Here is a 19,054-nt window from a genome sequence, read left to right on the forward strand (position 1 = left end):
GGAAAATGCTGATTTGCCGAAACCAAAATGTTTTGCAATTTTAGTGAGACTTTCAGCAGGAAAGGGTTCTCTGAGCCAGGATGGAATTGCTGGGCAAAACCAGAGAAAGCGAGTGTGAACATGAACAGCCCAGGTGGCCTGGTGGGCAGGGCATGCGCCTGAGACATGGATGTCTGATCAAATTTTTGCCTTATTCAAACCAGGGACTTCACGTGCATTCAAGATGAGTTTCCCAATCCCCAGGTGATTCTGCAGTGTGTCTCTCCTGTGGAAGCATAGCTACTTAAATATTTATTGGAGAAAGAGGATGATGAAGGTTCAAATTCTATCTAAGTGTCCAGGTTAGGGTTATGCGAGGAGGAGTTTTTTCTTGTTCTTGGCTGACAAAATTTTGCAAGGTCTTCAGCCTGATGCAGAAGGGGAACATTTTGGAAATCCTGAAAAGTAAATCCCACTGAGTGGCCAGGGGGAGCCCTGGTTTGGAAGCTCAGCAAATGTCATAACTGAGGTGCATGAGTGTTGTTTGTCTGTGTGAGGGGGAGCATGTCCAGGGCTGGAATAGCAAGGGTGTCGCAGCTCAGGATTGAGGGGCATGGATACAGCTGCACAAGGATAGAGGTGGAATGGCAGTCTTGCTGTGTGGCAAGATGGAGCTGGGGGAGGAGACAGGAGCATGGAAGGGCATTAGGAGAGCACAGTGCATGTGGGCACAGTAGAATGGAATAGTAGGAGGGCATAGCTCAGTGGTTTGAGCATTGGCCTGCTAAACCCAGGGTTGTGAGTTCAATCCTTGAGGGGGCCATTTAGGGATCTGGGCCAAAAATTGGGGATTGACCCTGTTTTGAGCAGGGGGTTGGACTAGATGACCTCCTGAGGTCCCTTCCAACCCTGATATTCTATGATTCTATGAGGGCTGCATGACGCTATAGGGGCATATTAATAGAACTGTGTGTGCGTATGGAGGGCGGAGCCCAGAGCTGAGGATAGCAGGGGCTGCGGGGTGGGATGAATCCACATTTCAAGTGACAGTGGTGGTCTGCCGCTCCCTTCCATCACTGGCACAAATGCGGCTGGTGGAGCATGTGTCTTGTGCAGAGCCAGCGAACTCCTGACTGGATGAGTCTGTGGAGTCTCCTGTGGAAGATGACAGCCTTGCCTGTCCCCATGCTGTTGGGGAGGATCTGGGTTGTGTGTGTACCTCTTTAAGATCCTCTTTCTCCAGGAGGAGGTAGCTACCAGCTGCTGTTTGACCTCCCACCTTTTTCACGTCCAAACACAATATTTGTAGTGACCTTGGACCACCTCATGTTCGGAAGCTGGGTTGAGTCCACAATGGGAAAAACAACTTTAAAATAGCAATCAGCCACTCTTCCTCCTGCCCTTCCTCCCCTAGCTGCCTTTTATGACTTTCCCACTACACTAGGCTCTCCCGCTGGACCTGGGCAATCCTAATCCCTGGTGACCATTGGCTCTCCAGGGCTGGATCACAACAGCCATCTGTCTAGCCACGAATAGAGCTAATTGAAACATTTCCCCTGAAACAGTTTGGGAAACGCCATTTCAACAATGTGGCCTTATTTTGCAAAATTGTATCAATTTTGATGTCTTCTTGTTTTGGAAAGGAAATGTGTGGGGGGGGGGGAGTTTAGAAAGTTCCATTTTTTGGAATGCAAAGTTTCCATTTTTTTTTCAGAATGATTTTTGTGTGTAGAAGTTTACTTCTCTATAAAAATCATTTCAAAAAATTCAGCATGGGCAATATCTAAACATGTTTTGAATTTATTGAAATGACATGTTTGGATTGACCCCATATAGAATCCTAGAATCTCAGGGTTGTAAGGGACCTCAAGAGGTCGTCTAGTCCAACCCCCTGCTCAAAGCAGGACCAAGCCCCAACCAAACTAAATATGATTCCCCCCCTCCCCCGCATTTCATTTCATGGAGAGAAAAAAAATCAGAATTTTGACTCCTCATCTCAGTTGGGGATGAACAAACTCAATATCTAAAATATTTTTTGCTGGATGGGAAATCAATATTCCAACCAGCTCCAGCTGGGAATCCAGTGGTCAGTGCCAGCTTTCTCAGAGAAAGGTGCAAGTGCCTTACTGTAGTAACCCACCCCAGTTGATGGTTATTCATAGACTCAGGAAGTAAGTGACTGATATGTCTTGAAGCATGAGGGTTCATATCCCTGGTACATTTTCAGCCTATCATAACAATGGATGTTTCCATATAAATATCTGTCCTAAGGTCTTTCCTGCATGCAATATCATGTGGCAAGGCATTCCACAGGGTAATCACATGTGTTACAAAACAAAAATCTTTTGGTTTGTTTCTCCTTATTTTCTCTTAGTATGCTTTTAGAATGACGGCTTGTCCAAATGGGAATGAATGAGGTTCAGCTGTGATCATAACATAGGCCAATGGATGATCTCTCCCCAGGAACCCCTCATAGGAGAGGTTGTAACGAACCCCAAATTTGTCTGTCTCCCACCAGTCCTATTCACCTCCTCTTTTTCCCATTGTTGCTGTATTTTGACTTCTATCTCCCGCTCCCCCATATCCACACCCAGAAGTGATGCCCCAGAACAGCCACAGATTCCTATGGATGGTAGAGTGAAGCAGGGCTAGAGGAGGCTTTTGCCCCATGTTGGGTTGTCAGCAGCTGACATGACAGTGAGCCATGTATCACAGTTCCCTGCCATGCCAGTGTCTGTCTCCTTGGCCTGATTCCCTCCAGACCAGCTGAGGCCAGGAGTCACTGCCATAGGAATAACAGGAAGTGCTGGTAGGAGGAAAGACCAGAGAACACTCTTAATGTCTTCTGCAGGCTTTGTTTTTTTTCCCCCTTGTCGCTGCAAAGGAATTGTCCCTTCCTGCTATCCATCCCTGGTGGAGCCTCAGTCAAGCAGGGCGTGTGGGCATGAAGGGACATGCAGTGTAAGGCAAAGCCACTCCTCTATTGTGGCTGCACGCAGCCCGGTCCGGCCCTCACATGGCAGCATGGGCTTCCCCGAGCACCCTGTCACACAGACAGCTGGGCGTGCACATGTCCAGCTGCAGGGGGCCTGCATTCATACCTATATACAAAATCCCACACCCCCATAGTGGACACACACCCTGTTCTGTGCATGCGCGTGCACACACATGTGCGTGCACACATGCACACTGAATGTGTGGACACAGCCCAACATGGCAGACACACACAGACTTTCTTATGGACATACATATTCTCTTGAATGCCTGCCCATCCAGCACCATAATGCTACACATTTACCCTGTAGTCATACACACACGTAGCAGCCACCTTCCCGCTTGCTCTGTCTCACACACAATCAAGCAGACACATACTTACAAAAATACCCCCTAGCTCTTGTATGGCACTTTTCATCAGTAAATCTCAAAGCGGTTTACCAAGACAGTCAGTATTATCCCCATTTTACAGAGGGGGAAACTGAAGCACAGAGCAGGCAGGTCATTTGGCCAAGTGAACACAGCAGGTGAGGGGCAGAGTTGGGAATAGACTGCATGCACACACTCCCTCCCCTTCCCCCCCATACATACATGCCTCTCTCTCTGTGTCTCCCCCATCCCCTGCCCCCACTTTCATTCCCTCCTGAGCTGCCAGTCACACCCCCCTCTCAGTTAAACTGTTCACTCTTTATTATTAATATACATTTATGAAAAAATTCTCACAGGTACAAAAGTTCACGTTTATAAAATCTCTGTAGAAAGATTTTCATCTTTCCCCCACCCCTCCTCAATCACAGACACTTAGCATGGCAAAGGACAGCTGCTGGGAGAGGGGCAAATAGAAGGAAGAGAGCCCCAGCTAAGCAGAGCACACCAGTCCAGCTCAAACACCATGTGGGATGTGGTTTTTGTGAAAGCCTCATTTCTCCAGCTCCGCCCACAGCTTCCCCATTGTCTGCTGCAAGATGGTGGCAGAACTGGGATATCCCAGCTCTGAGGATTTGCTCTGCTGATCCCTCATACGCATCACAAGCAGAGGCCCAATGAAGGTCTGGCAAAAGAGAGGGCTAGTCTACAGTACAACGGCTCTGTATAGCTATACTGGCACAGCTTCCTTGTGGAGACTTGGCACATGCTAGGAAAAAGGGTTGTGCCGACATAGGAACACCACCTCCCTGAATGTCATAAGCTAAACTGGCAAATGAGCTCTCTTGCTGGTTCAGGCTGAGTCTATACAGGAGTGGGGTGGGGGGATCTGAAGGCATAGTTATGTCAGTGAGGGGGGTGATTTTTTTTCCCACACTCCTAGCCAACACTGCTATGCTGGCAAAATTTTGTAGTGTAGACTTCGCTCAGGGTTCCCTCCGAACACAGCTGGTGGAAAAATGCTCAACAAATTTTTGGAGGGGGAATTCAAAATTTTCAATTTCATTTTCATTCCATGGGTTTCAATTTTTTTTGGCAAAATTTTTAATATAAAATGTTTGGTTTTGAAAATCTTTTTTTCCCCTTTCTTTTTTTACTCCATCCTCCCTGTTTTCCCTCCTTTTCTTTGCTCTTTTCCCACTGAAGAAATGTGGGAGGGAAAAGAGGGAAAAGGGAGGGACTAAAAAGGAAAAATAAAATAAAAATTCAACTCTTGTTTTTTTGAGAACAATGCAAAATTTTGAAATAAGATACATTTTTGGAGAAAGTGTTTGGTTCTAAAAATGTTTTTGGTTTTGATTTCTTTCCTCCTTTAAAAAAAACAAAAAACTTTCCCCTTGTTTTTCCTCCTTTTCCCACTGAAAAAGAGGAAGAAGGAAGCAAAAAGGATAAAAGAAGGAAAAACTTTTTTAAAATGTCTATTATTGGATTTCTTTGAGAATAGGTTTCAGAGTAACAGCCGTGTTAGTCTGTATTCGCAAAAAGAAAAGGAGTACTTGTGGCACCTTAGAGACTAACCAATTTATTTGAGCATGAGCTTTCGTGAGCTACAGCTCACTTCATCGGATGCATACTGTGGAAACTGCAGCAGACTTTATATACACACAGAGAATATGAAACAATACCTCCTCCCACCCCACTGTCCTGCTGGTAATAGCTTATCTAAAGTGATCATCAGGTGGGCCATTTCCAGCACAAATCCAGGTTTTCTCACCCTCCACCCCCCCACACAAATTCACTCTCCTGCTGGTGATAGCCCATCCAAAGTGACAACTCTTTACACAATGTGCATGATAATCAAGTTGGGCTATTTCCTGCACAAATCCAGGTTTTCTCACATCCCCCCCACCCCCATACACACACAAACTCACTCTCCTGCTGGTAATAGCTCATCCAAACTGACCACTCTCCAAGTTTAAATCCAAGTTAAACCAGAACATCGGGGGGGGGGGGGGGCGGTAGGAAAAAACAAGAGGAAACAGGCTACCTTGCATAATGACTTAGCCACTCCCAGTCTCTATTTAAGCCTAAATTAATAGTATCCAATTTGCAAATGAATTCCAATTCAGCAGTTTCTCGCTGGAGTCTGGATTTGAAGTTTTTTTGTTTTAAGATAGCGACCTTCATGTCTGTGATTGCGTGACCAGAGAGATTGAAGTGTTCTCCGACTGGTTTATGAATGTTATAATTCTTGACATCTGATTTGTGTCCATTTATTCTTTTACGTAGAGACTGTCCAGTTTGACCAATGTACATGGCAGAGGGGCATTGCTGGCACATGATGGCATATATCACATTGGTGGATGTGCAGGTGAACGAGCCTCTGATAGTGTGGCTGATGTTATTAGGCCCTGTGATGGTGTCCCCTGAATAGATATGTGGACACAGTTGGCAACAGGCTTTGTTGCAAGGATAAGTTCCTGGGTTAGTGGTTCTGTTGTGTGGTATGTGGTTGTTGGTGAGTATTTGCTTCAGGTTGCGGGGCTGTCTGTAGGCAAGGACTGGCTTGTCTCCCAAGATTTGTGAGAGTGCTGGGTCATCCTTTAGGATAGGTTGTAGATCCTTCATAATGCGTTGGAGGGGTTTTAGTTGGGGGCTGAAGGTGACGGCTAGTGGCGTTCTGTTATTTTCTTTGTTAGGCCTGTCCTGTAGTAGGTAACTTCTGGGAACTCTTCTGGCTCTATCAATCTGTTTCTTTACTTCTGCAGGTGGGTATTGTAGTTGTAAGAAAGCTTGACAGAGATCTTGTAGGTGTTTGTCTCTGTCTGAGGGGTTGGAGCAAATGCGGTTGTATCGCAGAGCTTGGCTGTAGACGATGGATCGTGTGGTGTGGTCAAGGTGAAAGCTGGAGGCATGCAGGTAGGAATAGCGGTCAGTAGGTTTCCGGTATAGGGTGGTGTTTATGTGACCATTGTTTATTAGCACTGTAGTGTCCAGGAAGTGGATCTCTTGTGTGGACTGGACCAGGCTGAGGTTGGTGGTGGGATGGAAATTGTTGAAATCATGGTGGAATTCCTCAAGGGCTTCTTTTCCATGGGTCCAGATGATGAAGATGTCATCAATATAGCGCAAGTAGAGTAGGGGCTTTAGGGGACGAGAGCTGAGGAAGCGTTGTTCTAAATCAGCCATAAAAATGTTGGCATACTGTGAGGCCATGCGGGTACCCATAGCAGTGCCGCTGATCTGAAGGTATACATTGTCCCCAAATGTGAAATAGTTATGGGTAAGGACAAAGTCACAAAGTTCAGCCACCAGGTTAGCCGTGAGATTATCGGGGATAGTGTTCTTGATGGCTTGTAGTCCATCTTTGTGTGGAATGTTGGCTTCTACATCCATAGTGGCCAGGATGGTGTTATCAGGAAGATCACCGATGGATTGAAGTTTCCTCAGGAAGTCAGTGGTGTCTCGAAGGTAGCTGGGAGTGCTGGTAGCGTAGGGCCTGAGGAGGGAGTCTACATAGCCAGACAATCCTGCTGTCAGGGTGCCAATGCCTGAGATGATGGGGCGCCCAGGATTTCCAGGTTTATGGATCTTGGGTAGTAGACAGAATATCCCAGGTTGGGGTTCCAGGGGTGTGTCTGTGCGGATTTGATCTTGTGCTTTTTCAGGAAGTTTCTTGAGCAAATGCTGTAGTTGCTTTTGGTAACTCTCAGTGGGATCATAGGGTAATGGCTTGTAGAAACTCGTGTTGGAGAGCTGCCGAGCAGCCTCTTGTTCATATTCCGACCTATTCATGATGACGACAGCACCTCCTTTGTCAGCCTTTTTGATTATGATGTCAGAGTTGTTTCTGAGGCTGTGGATGGCATTGCGTTCCGCATGGCTGAGGTTATGGGGCAAGTGATGCTGCTTTTCCACAATTTCAGCCCGTGCACGTCGGCGGAAGCACTCTATGTAGAAGTCCAGTCTGCTGTTTCGACCTTCAGGAGGAGTCCACCTAGAATCCCTCTTTCTGTAGTGTTGGTAGGGAGACCTCTGTGGATTAGTATGCTGTTCAGAGGTATTTTGGAAATATTCCTTGAGTCGGAGACGTCGAAAATAGGATTCTAGGTCACCACAGAACTGTATCATGTTCGTGGGGGTGGAGGGGCAGAAGGAGAGGCCCCGAGATAGAACAGCTGCTTCTGCTGGGCTGAGAGTATAGTTGGATAGGTTAACAATATTGCTAGGTGGGTTGAGGGAACCATTGCTGTGGCCCCTAATAGCATGTAGTAGTTAGAAAACCTGGATTTGTGCTGGAAATGGCCCACCTGATGATCACTTTAGATAAGCTATTACCAGCAGGACAGTGGGGTGGGAGGAGGTATTGTTTCATATTCTCTGTGTATATATAAAGTCTGCTGCAGTTTCCACGGTATGCATCCGATGAAGTGAGCTGTAGCTCACGAAAGCTCATGCTCAAATAAATTGGTTAGTCTCTAAGGTGCCACAAGTACTCCTTTTCTTTTTGAGAATAGAAAATTTTGAAAAAAAATATATAAAATTTGTAGAGCAATTTAGGGGGTTGAAAATGTTCATTTCTTCAGTGTGTGGGTTTTCAGGTTTTTTTCTCTCCCTTTTTTGATTTTTGCCACTTAAAAATTGAGGGAAAAGAGGGAGGAAAAAAGAAAACACCTGAAATCAAAATTGTCTTGTTTTCAGGTTTAATGACCATAAGAAATAAACAGATGAAAAATATTTCTTTTTGAAACAAAGGCCATTTTTAGGGTGCAAAAGGTTTGTTAAAAATAACACACCACATTTGTTCCCAAGGTATGCCAGCAATTGCCTCAGTGGTGAGGGTCTCGACTCTCTAGTGCTGTAATGTGGCTAAGACATCAAAGACTATCCTTGACACCAGGCATTGGAGCCTAGGCCCATTTAGAATTCAAGAGGTGTGGGGAAAAAATATCCTTTGTGTTCTGGTTCAGCTGATTCTGCATTTGGACTGGAGGAGCCCTCAGACACAGCAGCTAGGGAATGACAGCAGCAGGCATGCAAAGGGCTGGGAGCTGCTCCTTCCCTCAGCCAGGGTCTGATTCTCTGAGCTTGGCACTCATTAAATCACACACACACACACAATGTACTGTACCTAAATGCAATGAACACACAAGAAAAAAATGAAACTCAAGGAGCAGGTCTACTCCGGAAAGGTGAGGCTGTGTCACATGCTCAGTTTATAAGCTCTTCTGACTGCCAGCTCTGTAAGCTCAGCCTCTCTAAGATCTAAGAGTCAAGCTGGGGTCTTTTCATTTTCCTTGCCCTCACTCCAGAGTTCATCCACTGGGTCCCTCAATCTCTTCTTGGATCAATGGGCGCTCTCCAGGATTCTCTGCTCCATGTTCCCCCTCTGGATCTCTTTTATTGTCCATCTCAGCCTCCTTTCATCCTTGCACCTTTCATCTGTCCTGCATGACTTGTTGGCTTCTGTTTCTTTGGGACCCATTCCCCCTTCTTCTGAAACTTTGTTAGTCCTGCGAGGAGGTCCTACCCTTCCCTCAGAAGCCACATGGACTGGCTTCTTCACATGGCTGGGAAGTGGGGAAGATCCTGTGGGCCATATTATGCCCTCAATGATGTCTGCACCACCCCCACTGCCATCAAGGTTTACTAAACATGGGTTCAATTCCCTCCTCTGCAAGTTGAGCCCTCTTTGATGTTAGGCAAATCACTTAAACTTCTGATGCCTTAGCTTCCCACCCATAGTACTTCCTAGGCTGACGGGGATGATGTGAAGTATGATAAAGATTGTGAGGTTTTCAGGTACTACAGTAAAAGGGGCAGATAAGTATCTAACCACAGAGAAGTATAAGCAATACCTGCTCAACTTGGGGCTCTGTCCCCCTCTGGTGGTGACTAGGCTAACTAGAGTTTGATGGGGCTGCTATAAATGGGGGGGCTAAGCGAGCTGGAAGGAGATGATCCAGAGTTCTGTGATTTGACCCCCCACTACCAACCACCCACCCACCCAGGCGTGTCTGCATTACCAAAGTATGTTAATAATTCCTTTGTGGAGCGGAATCCATTGTGTACTGACTTTGCATAGCCAAAGTTTATTGTAGCAACTAAAGTTGGCTGATTAGATGCACCTAGGGGACAGATCTCCTGAGTCAGAAGGTGTCATTCTCACATTGTCATTTTCCAGAGTAGAAGTGCATTTCTTTTTAAGACGTGTAGGAAATCCATTAAGGGGGCTTAAGGCTAGGGGAGGGCAAATGATTCTGATGAGCAAACTGCTACATTACCTATGTGCTCTTTCCAGTTCTTGACAGCTAGACAACAGGAGTCTGTGTGGGCCCGGGTTTATGTGTGAATGAGAATGGAATGTAAATGTACCCTGTGATTAAAGGCTTCTCATTTCTTAACCCTGTTTGGATCAGCTGCAGAGATTTCTGCGAGCCACATAAAAACCAACTCCTTAAAGGGATCTGTCCCACACAGACAGATTTTTTGCCTCCTTACTTTCCGGTGGTGGCGAGATCGAAGGACATAATCTGGAAAGCTGTGGTGGCATTTGGCATTGGGTTTGGTCCTGGTTCTCTGCAAAAATAAAAAATATACAAGTCTCAAAATATATTAGCTATACATCAGAGCACAGAGAGTTCTCTAAGACATGGTTATAGAAGGTTGCTCTTCCGCTGGGAACATTGGCGATAGCGTCCTTTATTTGCGTCATCCCACAAAATGCCAGAGGCACATCTAAATCCTTCCGAAAGAAAAGTTACATCCAACTTCACCAGTGGCAGCTGACGTTGGGAGGAGCTCATCCCAAAAATGAGCCATTGTTCCCAAATGCTGTTGGTCGCATTGATCCAGTTCTCAGATAAGTTATTGGGGAGTGGCTGTGTGTGCTGGGGTTAGAGTGGCAGGAGCTGGGCATTGTGGGTTCTATCCACGCCTATGCCCATGTGGCCTTAGGAAAGTCATGCCAATCGCTCAGTACCTCAGTTTCCGTATCTGTAATGCCAGGCTAATAACCACTTACCTTGAGCATCTGGCATTACCTCCCCAACCCACCCCTCAGCAGTGGGTATGTGGACACAGACTGACTAAGCGGAGCGGTTGCTAGGGCAGAGCAGCTGGTCTCTCCCTTTCTTTTTAAAAGCATGTTTGTTTTTCAATCTGCAATTTTAACGTCCACGATGGGAAGAAATAGAGCGCTCCAGCTAGACCTACCTGGGTAGCACCAATACGGAGTAGCCCCTTTTGGGCACCACTTGCACTGTCATAGCACTTTATAACCTGACTGGCAGCACCACCTACTGTTCCAGCCCTGAGACTGCACCATAATCCTCCCCTGGGGCATAGCTTTCTAGTCCAGTCCTAGACCCTGCTGATGTCCCTCAGTATTCGCCTGCAACCCCCCTGCTATCCCAGCTTCCCCACCCCCCTCGCCAACACCCCTTAATCCCAACTGCACCCTGCCTGCTATTCCAGTGCTGTGGGCTTCCCGCACATCTCTGCAAATCCCCTTCTATCCTGACCTATAGTCCCCCCGCTATTCCACTCCTGGGCTTCCCATTCCCACACTGCTCTGGTGATGCCCATCGGGCCTGACCTGCAGCCCTCTGCTGTCCCAGCACTGGTCTCCCCACAGCCCTCAGCTTTGCTGATACCTCTCATCCACAGTTCTGTTAATGTGCCTCAATCCCAACTCACAGCCCCCTTGCTGTCCCAGTCTTAGGCTCCCCCACCAGTTCTGCTGACACCCTTCAGTCCTAACCTACAGCCTCCCTGTTACTCCATCTCGCACTTCCCCCTCAGGTTTGCCAGTACACTCACCCTTTCCCTGACCCCTAGTCTTGAGCAACAGACCAAGTTCAAATTCCCTGACCTATTGACTTCTCAACTTCATCTAGAGAACCGAGAATGGGCAGATCTCCCTCAACACCAACAGCCATCCAGCCAAGGACCAACTAGAAAACAGCAGACCCTTGTTCTGGCATCTCCTCCAACCATACAATGGTACATCTCAGTGGTGGGGCCATTCCTCGGAGTTAAACCTGCCTCTCTGGCCCTCAGAGATGCCATGCCTCAGGATTCTTAGTAGTACCTCAACCCTGGATACCGCAGTGTCCATGGCCACAGGCCCCACAGCCACACACAGAACTGATGAGCTGTAAGCTGTCCAACCCTGGAGAGCTACAGCTGTTGCAAATCCACTTGACATCTGCCATATATATTCCTTCCCCCACCCAACTCCTTGTTTTAGGTTTGTAGGCAGATGTGGTACAAGAGCTGGCATGGAAGGGGATGCATGTGTGGGGGTGGATGTTGTGTATGAGTGTGCAGGACATGGTGAAGAGGAGAACTGGCGACTGACTTGGGTGGTGGCAGCCCATCCATGTTGCGAGTGGCGCTGGGCCTTGGCTCGTTGGCTGTCTCCAATGCTGCCAGCAGTGTGAAGGGGCTAGTACAAGGCACGGCTAGATCTCCTTGCCTCACAGGCCTTGCCCCGCTGGGCACAGTGGCTGGGGGATCAGAAGGGACTGGGAGCAGAGATGGGCTGGTTTCCCCAGGCGTCTGCAGCTGCGGATAGAAGATGGAGCAGCTTGTGACAGCACTGAGCACAGCCAGCCAGCCCCCAGCCATGCAGCCCCAGCTCTCAATGGCATCTCCCCAGCCATTGGGGGAAGGGCACCGTGGCCAGGACCATGCACCTATATCTCCTCATCCTCGCTGGCCTTGCTCCAGCGGTGACAGCAGTTGGCGGTGATGCCCAGCAGGAAGTTGGTGGCCACGGAGGCAATAGAGACAACGAAGCCCACAAAGGCAATGAAGAGATAATCGTCCAACGTCAAGGTCAAGTGGCAGGCCTTGAAACTCTCCTCTGTCAGTGAGAACAAGGGGGTTCCCTCCACCTCGGGTGGGGCACGGCATTTGGCCAGCTGGGAATCTGCAATGAGACACAGGTAGATGAGAAAAAGGAGAAGGTCCCTATACACAGGAATTATCCCTCTACTCCACACAGGTAACATTGGCTCTAGCAGGTCCAATATCCATCAGTTCCCAGCTCTGATGCAAACTCATTGTGTGACCTTGGGCAAATCACTTAACCTCTCTGTGTCTCAGTTTCATGGTTTCTAAAAGGAGTCTAATAATAATCACATACTTCTGTAAAGGGCTTTGAGATCTTTGAATGAAAGGCACAAAGTATAATCCTTGTTAGTCGCTTTCTCTCCCGCCTGAAGTTTCCGGATGGTAATGTTGACCCTATTTCAGTCTTGTCGTCTGGGTAGTCAGAGGTTGCAGTGGTGACGTTCATAACATAGTCATGATGCAGCACAACTGCATCCCAATGCCAGTCATAACCCTCCATCATGATGTCACAGCACATCACCAGTAGTCATGGCTGTGTCACTGTGTTGCAATGTAACATCACCATGGGGCAGCATTGAAAGCTGAGATCTTGCCAAACCCCCATGTGACATGAGGTCATGGAACTCAACCCAGCTCAACATCATCATGATGCAACTCAAGGGTGACCACGTCAGGACATGGCACATAAAGTCACTCTCCAATGTGTCCATTCAATTCTGGTGCTTCCAGGTTTTGGGTGCTCAACTTGAGATACATGGGGCCTGGTTTTCCATCTCCATCTCTGCTTGAATTCCATGAGAGCTGCAGTGTCCACTGCCTCTGAAAATCAGGGAAATAAACTGGGCACCCAAAATTGGAGATGCTCCAAATTATTGGGTGTGCTGGGATAATTTTGGCCCTGGTGCAATTTTAGCCCTGGTGCCATGATACTAGGCAGATAGGTGCAAAACAGATGGTGGATAGATAAATTCACTAGAACCACAATGTCACAACAGTATGTCCCCTTTGCACAATGCATTCCCATCACCAGCCTCCAAATGGCATAATGATTCCATGAGACAAGGTCACCAGATAATGATGTTGCATCAGAATCAACTGTGTTATTATCCCGAAGTCCTCCAGGTGGGGAAATCCTATCAAACGTAGGACAGGAGAGAGCCCTACCCGGCAATCACTGCCGTTATTCAATCAAAGGGCTCACTGGAGAATGCAATGAGGATCAGCAGTACTAGGGGTTCCTCAGACCTGAGAGAGTATGTTTAGATGGATCCAGGGTCTACTGCAGCTGTGGGAACTCCGGGAAGAATATCCCCTCCCACCACAGCTCCTGCAGTCAGCAGCTTGTGTAATCAGCAACAAGGGCAGGAAGTAACTAATAACACAAGAATCAAAAGAGGGCAGGAGGACAGGGAGGAAATGCAGATTTCTGGCCTCCCATTGCTGACTGTGGATCTGCCTTTGCAAAGACAGAGATAGGCAAAGCCACACCTTACAAGGCCAGTGGGTTCATACAGAGTCCATTCCCACCCTCCTTCTCCTGCCCTGCAGCAACCACTCTTCTATTCCTAATCCCCCTACCCTATGTCCTCCAGTAACCGTTCAGCAATTCTGGTCCATGTCTCCCGACACACACACACACACACACACAGCTCTGCCTACATCTCTCAATCTAGTCCTGCAGCCTGCCCTGCTATTCCATGCCTGGGCTCCCTCCAGAGCTATCCCAGTGCTCTTCAGTCCCAATCCACATCCCAGCCTGCTATTCCAGCATTGGGCTCCCCACTGTCCCGCACACACAGCTCTATTCATGCCCCTCAGTCCCAGCTTACAGCCTCCTTCCATCTCAGCCCCGGGTTCTCTCCACACACAGCTCTGCCAATGTGCCTTGATCCTGACCTGCAGCCTCCACAGTACTATTCTAGGAGGGCCCATCCAGTTCCACTTGAAATGGACTCTGGGGTTGTACTTCCAGGGAGTGCCTCCTGGAATGGCCTCTGTTTGCAGTCCCCTGGAGCAGAACACCAGGACTGGATTCTGTGCCCCTGTAGAGGACTCTGAACAGGTTCCTCTCTTGATCTGGGCCTGCTGCCTTGGACCCTCTGGCTGGTGCTGGGAGGAGACAGAGGCCTTTCACTTCACAGAAGGTCACATCCTGTGCCACATACCTGAGGTGCAGTGCTGGATGCGATTCCTCAGCCACTTCAGGAGTGGCTCCATGGTGCAGCCACACACCCAGGGGTTGCCCCCGATCTGTAGGGTCACCAGACCCGGGAGATCCTCCAGGGCTTCCAGGCTGAGGAAGGACAGCCCCCCATGGCTGAGGTCCAGGTCACGGAGCTGGGCTAGCCCCCGGAAAGCCTGGGGGTGCACTTTTCGCAGACACGGGTTGTGGCTCAGGTCAATCCTCACCAGGCTGTTGGCCTCCTGGAACATATTAGCAGCCACATGGCTGAAGTTGTTGTAGCTCAGGTCCAGGTGGGCCAGCCGCTTGGCAGTCAGGAAGAGCCAGGCGGGCAGCTCCGCCAGGGAGTTATTCCTTAGGTCCAACACCCTCAGCTCAGCATAGCAGGTGAGGTAGCCCGGTGGGATAGTGGTGATGCGGTTATGCGCCAGGCTCAGGTTCCTGGTGTCTAGGGGCAGGTCAGGGGGCACCGAGAAGAGCCTCTGCCCACTGCAATCCACCACGTGGCTGCGGCAGGTGCAGAGGACGGGACAGCTAGCACTGGCCTCAGAGAAGGCCATTGCCATGGCAATCAGGAAAGGAGTCAGGAGCATGGCAGAGGAGCAGCGGGACATGGGCCCCTCTCCCCACAGCCAAGTGCAGCCTGTGCCCATTTTAGTTGGTCTTGAGCAACATGTCGCATGGAGGCAGAAGAAGGAGTAAGTGGGAGTCATTCATGCCTGAAGGTGGCTACATGCTGGCTGCAGGAGAAGCCCGGGCCTTAAAGCCATTGTCTATCAAGTGCCAGGGCCACAGTCACTAGCACACCATGCACCATGAAGGGTGGGCCAGGAACGACAGGGTCCTGACTCCTCGGACAGCACTTTAGTAGCCCATTCGTTACCCTTTAAAGGGTATGAAGTGGAGAGCAAAAAGAAACGTAGCTGTATCCATCAGTCTACACCTTCCATTGATCCATCAAGTGATCAAAAATGGGAGGAAAGCAACTAAAATCAAGGATTTTTTTCTTCCAGTTCATCAACACCCTTGGGACAATGGTTTGAGCCCATGAAAAAAAACTTCCTCATTCCCTTTCATGCGTTTGTCTGCTGGGAATGAATGCCCATCTCGCTGAAGCCGAGATGAGGCCAGGCCAAGGAATTTAACTCCACTGAAACCAAAGGTATATTTTAGTTGCAAAGCAAATCCAGCTCCAATTCAGCAGAAGCCACAGGGCCTTTTCCTGGAGTCATTTAGGTCTGTTTAGTGCCCGAGCAGAGGAACAGCATTTGAAATCCAGATAATAGGTTATCCGCATTGATGGTCAAAATCCTGGAGGCCTCAACATCAGCCCAACAATATAGACTCCTTGAGTGGCTTGTGCCTGGGACAATCAGGAGAAACTAAGGCTGGAAATGAGCCCTTTCTAAGGCTGTGATTTCTGCAGTCTGGGAGAGGCCAGTGGGACTGGGATGTCGGGGGATGGGGTGGGGAGGAGATCCAGGAGGAAAGGGAGGGGCTTGGAGTCCTGGGGTATCAGCTGCTGGTTTATCTTTCACTCCCAGTCTCCCTCCCAGCAGGCAGCAACAGGGCTCCAACTGAGCGACCTGCCAAGGAAACAGGAATCAAAGACTCAGCAACAAGGTCATCAACCAGCTGGTGTGTTCATACACTCATAGGTTCCAAGGCCAATGGGACCCATTTTGATCATCTAGTCTGACCTCCTGTCTAGCACAGGCCAAAGAATAGCCCCCAAATCATTCCCAGCATAGAGCTTTCAGAGAAACAGCCCATCTTAATTGAAAAATTGTCAGTGATGAAGAATCCACCACGACCCTTGGTAAATTGTTCCAATGGTTAATTACTCTCACTGTTAGAAATGTGCACCTTATTCCCAGGCTGAATTTGTCTCGCTTCAACTTCCAGCCATGGGAGGAGACGAGGGAACGGCTGGGAATCACCTCACAGTCTCTCTAACTTATTGGTCAGCTCCACTGCCTATCTGCATCCCTCTCTGTCCTTCCACCCTATTCACTCTGCTTTAGTCCTGCTCTCTTCTGCAATACCCCCGTGCTTTTATCAGCACTAGACTGCACTCAGCTCTGTCAGTGCAGTTCAGTCCTGACCTGCTCCTCCAGCCTAGGGTCCCCGCCATAGCCATAGCTCTGCCATTGCCTCTCCATCCCAACCTGCAGCCCTCTGCTATCTCCACTCTGAGCTCCCCTCCTGATCACCGCTGTGTTGATGACTCTCAATCCTGACCCGCCCTAGACTCACTTCAAACAGATGCAGCTCTGCTGAAGCCCCACGAACCTAGGCATAGATTAAGAGGTAAAGGCCTAGTCAGCAAAAGAAATGGGACTCCAACCTCACTGACCTTGGATAAAAACCCCTCAAGTTGCATGACTTGCCAAGGGCAAAGCAAGAGCCTAATACCCAGAGGAAGCGTCTGTCAACCTTTCTGATCCTTCAGTCCTGCCCGGCAGCTCTTGCAGTCCCTAGACCCCACACCACCCTGCCAATGCCCCTCCCTGCTCTGCATCATCCCCTACTCTGTCAATCCAGGGCCTCCAGCCAGAGCTCTGCCAGTGCCTCAGCCCTGCAAGCTGTCCCAACCCTGGACCTCCCCTCAGGCTCTGCCAAAGCCCCTGATGCCTCCCATCTAGCACCCCTTGCTCTTCCAGTCCTGGGCCACTTTCCACCCCTGCTGAGGCCCATCGGTGACCTGAAGAACCCTCCGCTATTCCAGTCTTTCTCCTGATGTCAGTCTCGTTCCCTTTCTGTCTCGTTCTCCCTGTCTGGCTATATTTCTTTCTCTCCATTGCTCTTCCCAGGGACATGCCCTCCTGTGCTCCAGCTCACTCCTTGCCTCCCCTTCCAGCCCCCGCCCCCCAATACAGCACCTCCACCAGCCCCACTCCGTTTGGTCAGGAAAGCTGCTCACCGGTCCACCCTCCAGCGCTCCCTGCCCCCCACTTCTCAGGTAGGTGTCCCTTCTCCCCTAGGGCTCCAGCACACCTACCACCACAAAGCCATTTCTCTCCCTGCTGGACTGTCCCCACCCTGTCCTCAAGGCACAAACCCTCAGGACAAACACGCACACCCGGCCAGCCGCTGCCCTTTAGGACACACCCAGCCTGCACACTCACTCCCAGCCCCCTCTCCATCTCCTCTACCTCCCCCCCCATACTCTGCCCAGTTAGCACAAGCCAGATACTCACTCCAGCCCAAAGAGATCCGCAAAGCAGCTGCGATGCAGACAAGTATCTCCCCTCTTCCTGGGCATCCTCATGTTCTTCAGCCCGGCAGGCATCCTTCTCTCCTCAGTGGCTTCTGGCTCCTTGGGCAGCACCCCTGACAGCTCCCCCTCGCCCTTCTCCCTGTACGTCCGTGCATCTATCTGTCCCTCTCTTCAGAGGAGTGGGTGTGAGACAAGTGGAGGGAATGACAGTGTCTCTCCTTGAATTGCAGCAGCAGCTGCTGCTGAGTCTGTTAATTCATCCAGGTCTTTCCCAACCTCCTCCTCCTCCTTTCTCTCTCAATCTTCCCCCCACCCCCCCACAAGGGTCAGGTACTGACGTGGCACTGTTTCTTAGCAACTGCCTCCACATCTCTGAGCAACAGAGGAGCTGGCTGCAGACCCCACTGAGCAGAGAGGGAAAACAGAGGAAGCAAACGGTGGGGATCAATGCCACTCACAGGATCCTAAGGACACAGAGAGGGAGACAGACACACAAGTCGGGTGGGGGGTGGCATGCAGACAGGCTGGGGTGGGGGAGGCAGAGAGAGGAGGGAGCAGTGAGCCAGAGCGGATGCAAACAGGGATGTGGAGACAGAGGCCGGGGGGAGAAAGAGAGGGGGGGGGGGGAAATGAAGGAGCGAATGAATAAAGAAGGGCCAGGAAGGAAGAGGTGAGAGAGAATAAGCTGCAAGCTGCCTGGGATGGGCCCTTCAAGATCATCAAGCAGCTGAATGAGGAGAACTATGTGGTGGAACTGCCCAACTGAGCTCACAGCCACCGGGTGTACCATGTCAACATGATGGAGCTGTACTGTGACAGGGAGAGGCTGGTACTGGCCATGTGTGGCCACTGAGAGAAGGGGAAAGATCCTCTGGTGGGTCTCTCTGAGACAGGAGCCAGCCCCTTGCTGGAATCAGTTCCCCTCTCTGACCAGCTAACCCCTGCCCAGCAGGCAGAGATGAGAGAGGCGCTGCATTCGTACCAACAGCTGTTTTCCAACTGGTCTGGGCTCACTAAATGAGCTGTCCACTGGGGGAGATGGGAGCCAGCCCTCCCATCAGGTATTCCCCCTTTCAGAGTAACTGGAAACACAGGTCAGACCCTGGAGGGATAGGTCAGAGACATGCTAGCTTTAGGGGTGATCAAGCCCTGGTTTACAGTGCCAGGTTTACAATGGCTCCAGTGTCTCCATGGAGCCGGGCCCATGCTCAAAAGGGGCCCTGGCCTGCTCCACTTGCACTGCGCCCTGAGACTCCATTGGCTCCCTCCGCCCACCACTTGCTCCTCTCGGCCTGCCCGCTGGTTAGCCAAGGGCTCCTCTTCACTTTCTGGTCACACCCACTGCTCCTCTCAGCCCCCCGGCCAGACCCCAGTGCACTTCTGGCTCTGGGCAGTCTCTGCTTCCCACCACCTGTGGGGCCCCACCTTTCTCCCCAAAACTGAGCCACCTGGGA

At 49.9% G+C, this 19,054-nt stretch overlaps 1 protein-coding gene across 1 annotated transcript; it reads right to left on the reverse strand.

The window, feature by feature from the left end:
* Window positions 1–10,792: 10,792 nt before the first annotated feature.
* LRRC55 (leucine rich repeat containing 55) lies at window positions 10,793–17,889 on the reverse strand. The gene is made up of 3 exons (XM_073346801.1): window positions 17,581–17,889; window positions 14,364–15,966; window positions 10,793–12,274 (listed from the first exon to the last, which is right to left on the reverse strand). Exons 2-3 carry the CDS (start codon window positions 15,091–15,093, stop codon window positions 12,039–12,041), a joined length of 966 nt encoding a protein of 321 aa, XP_073202902.1. The 5' UTR covers window positions 15,094–15,966; window positions 17,581–17,889; the 3' UTR covers window positions 10,793–12,038.
* Window positions 17,890–19,054: the final 1,165 nt, after the last annotated feature.

Source organism: Lepidochelys kempii, chromosome 6 (genome assembly GCF_965140265.1).
Source record: "Lepidochelys kempii isolate rLepKem1 chromosome 6, rLepKem1.hap2, whole genome shotgun sequence".
Lineage (NCBI taxonomy): Eukaryota > Metazoa > Chordata > Testudines > Cheloniidae > Lepidochelys > Lepidochelys kempii.

What these genes read in the sequence shown, in the direction of transcription:
- LRRC55 (XM_073346801.1), bottom strand. Translation starts at nt 15,093, where the DNA reads ATGACTCCCACTTACTCCTTCTTCTGCCTCCATGCGACATGTTGCTCA. An exon ending in CATCCAGCACTGCACCTCAG is followed by an intron (nt 12,275 to 14,363) that starts GTATGTGGCACA and finishes GTCTCATTGCAG; the next exon opens with ATTCCCAGCTGGCCAAATGC.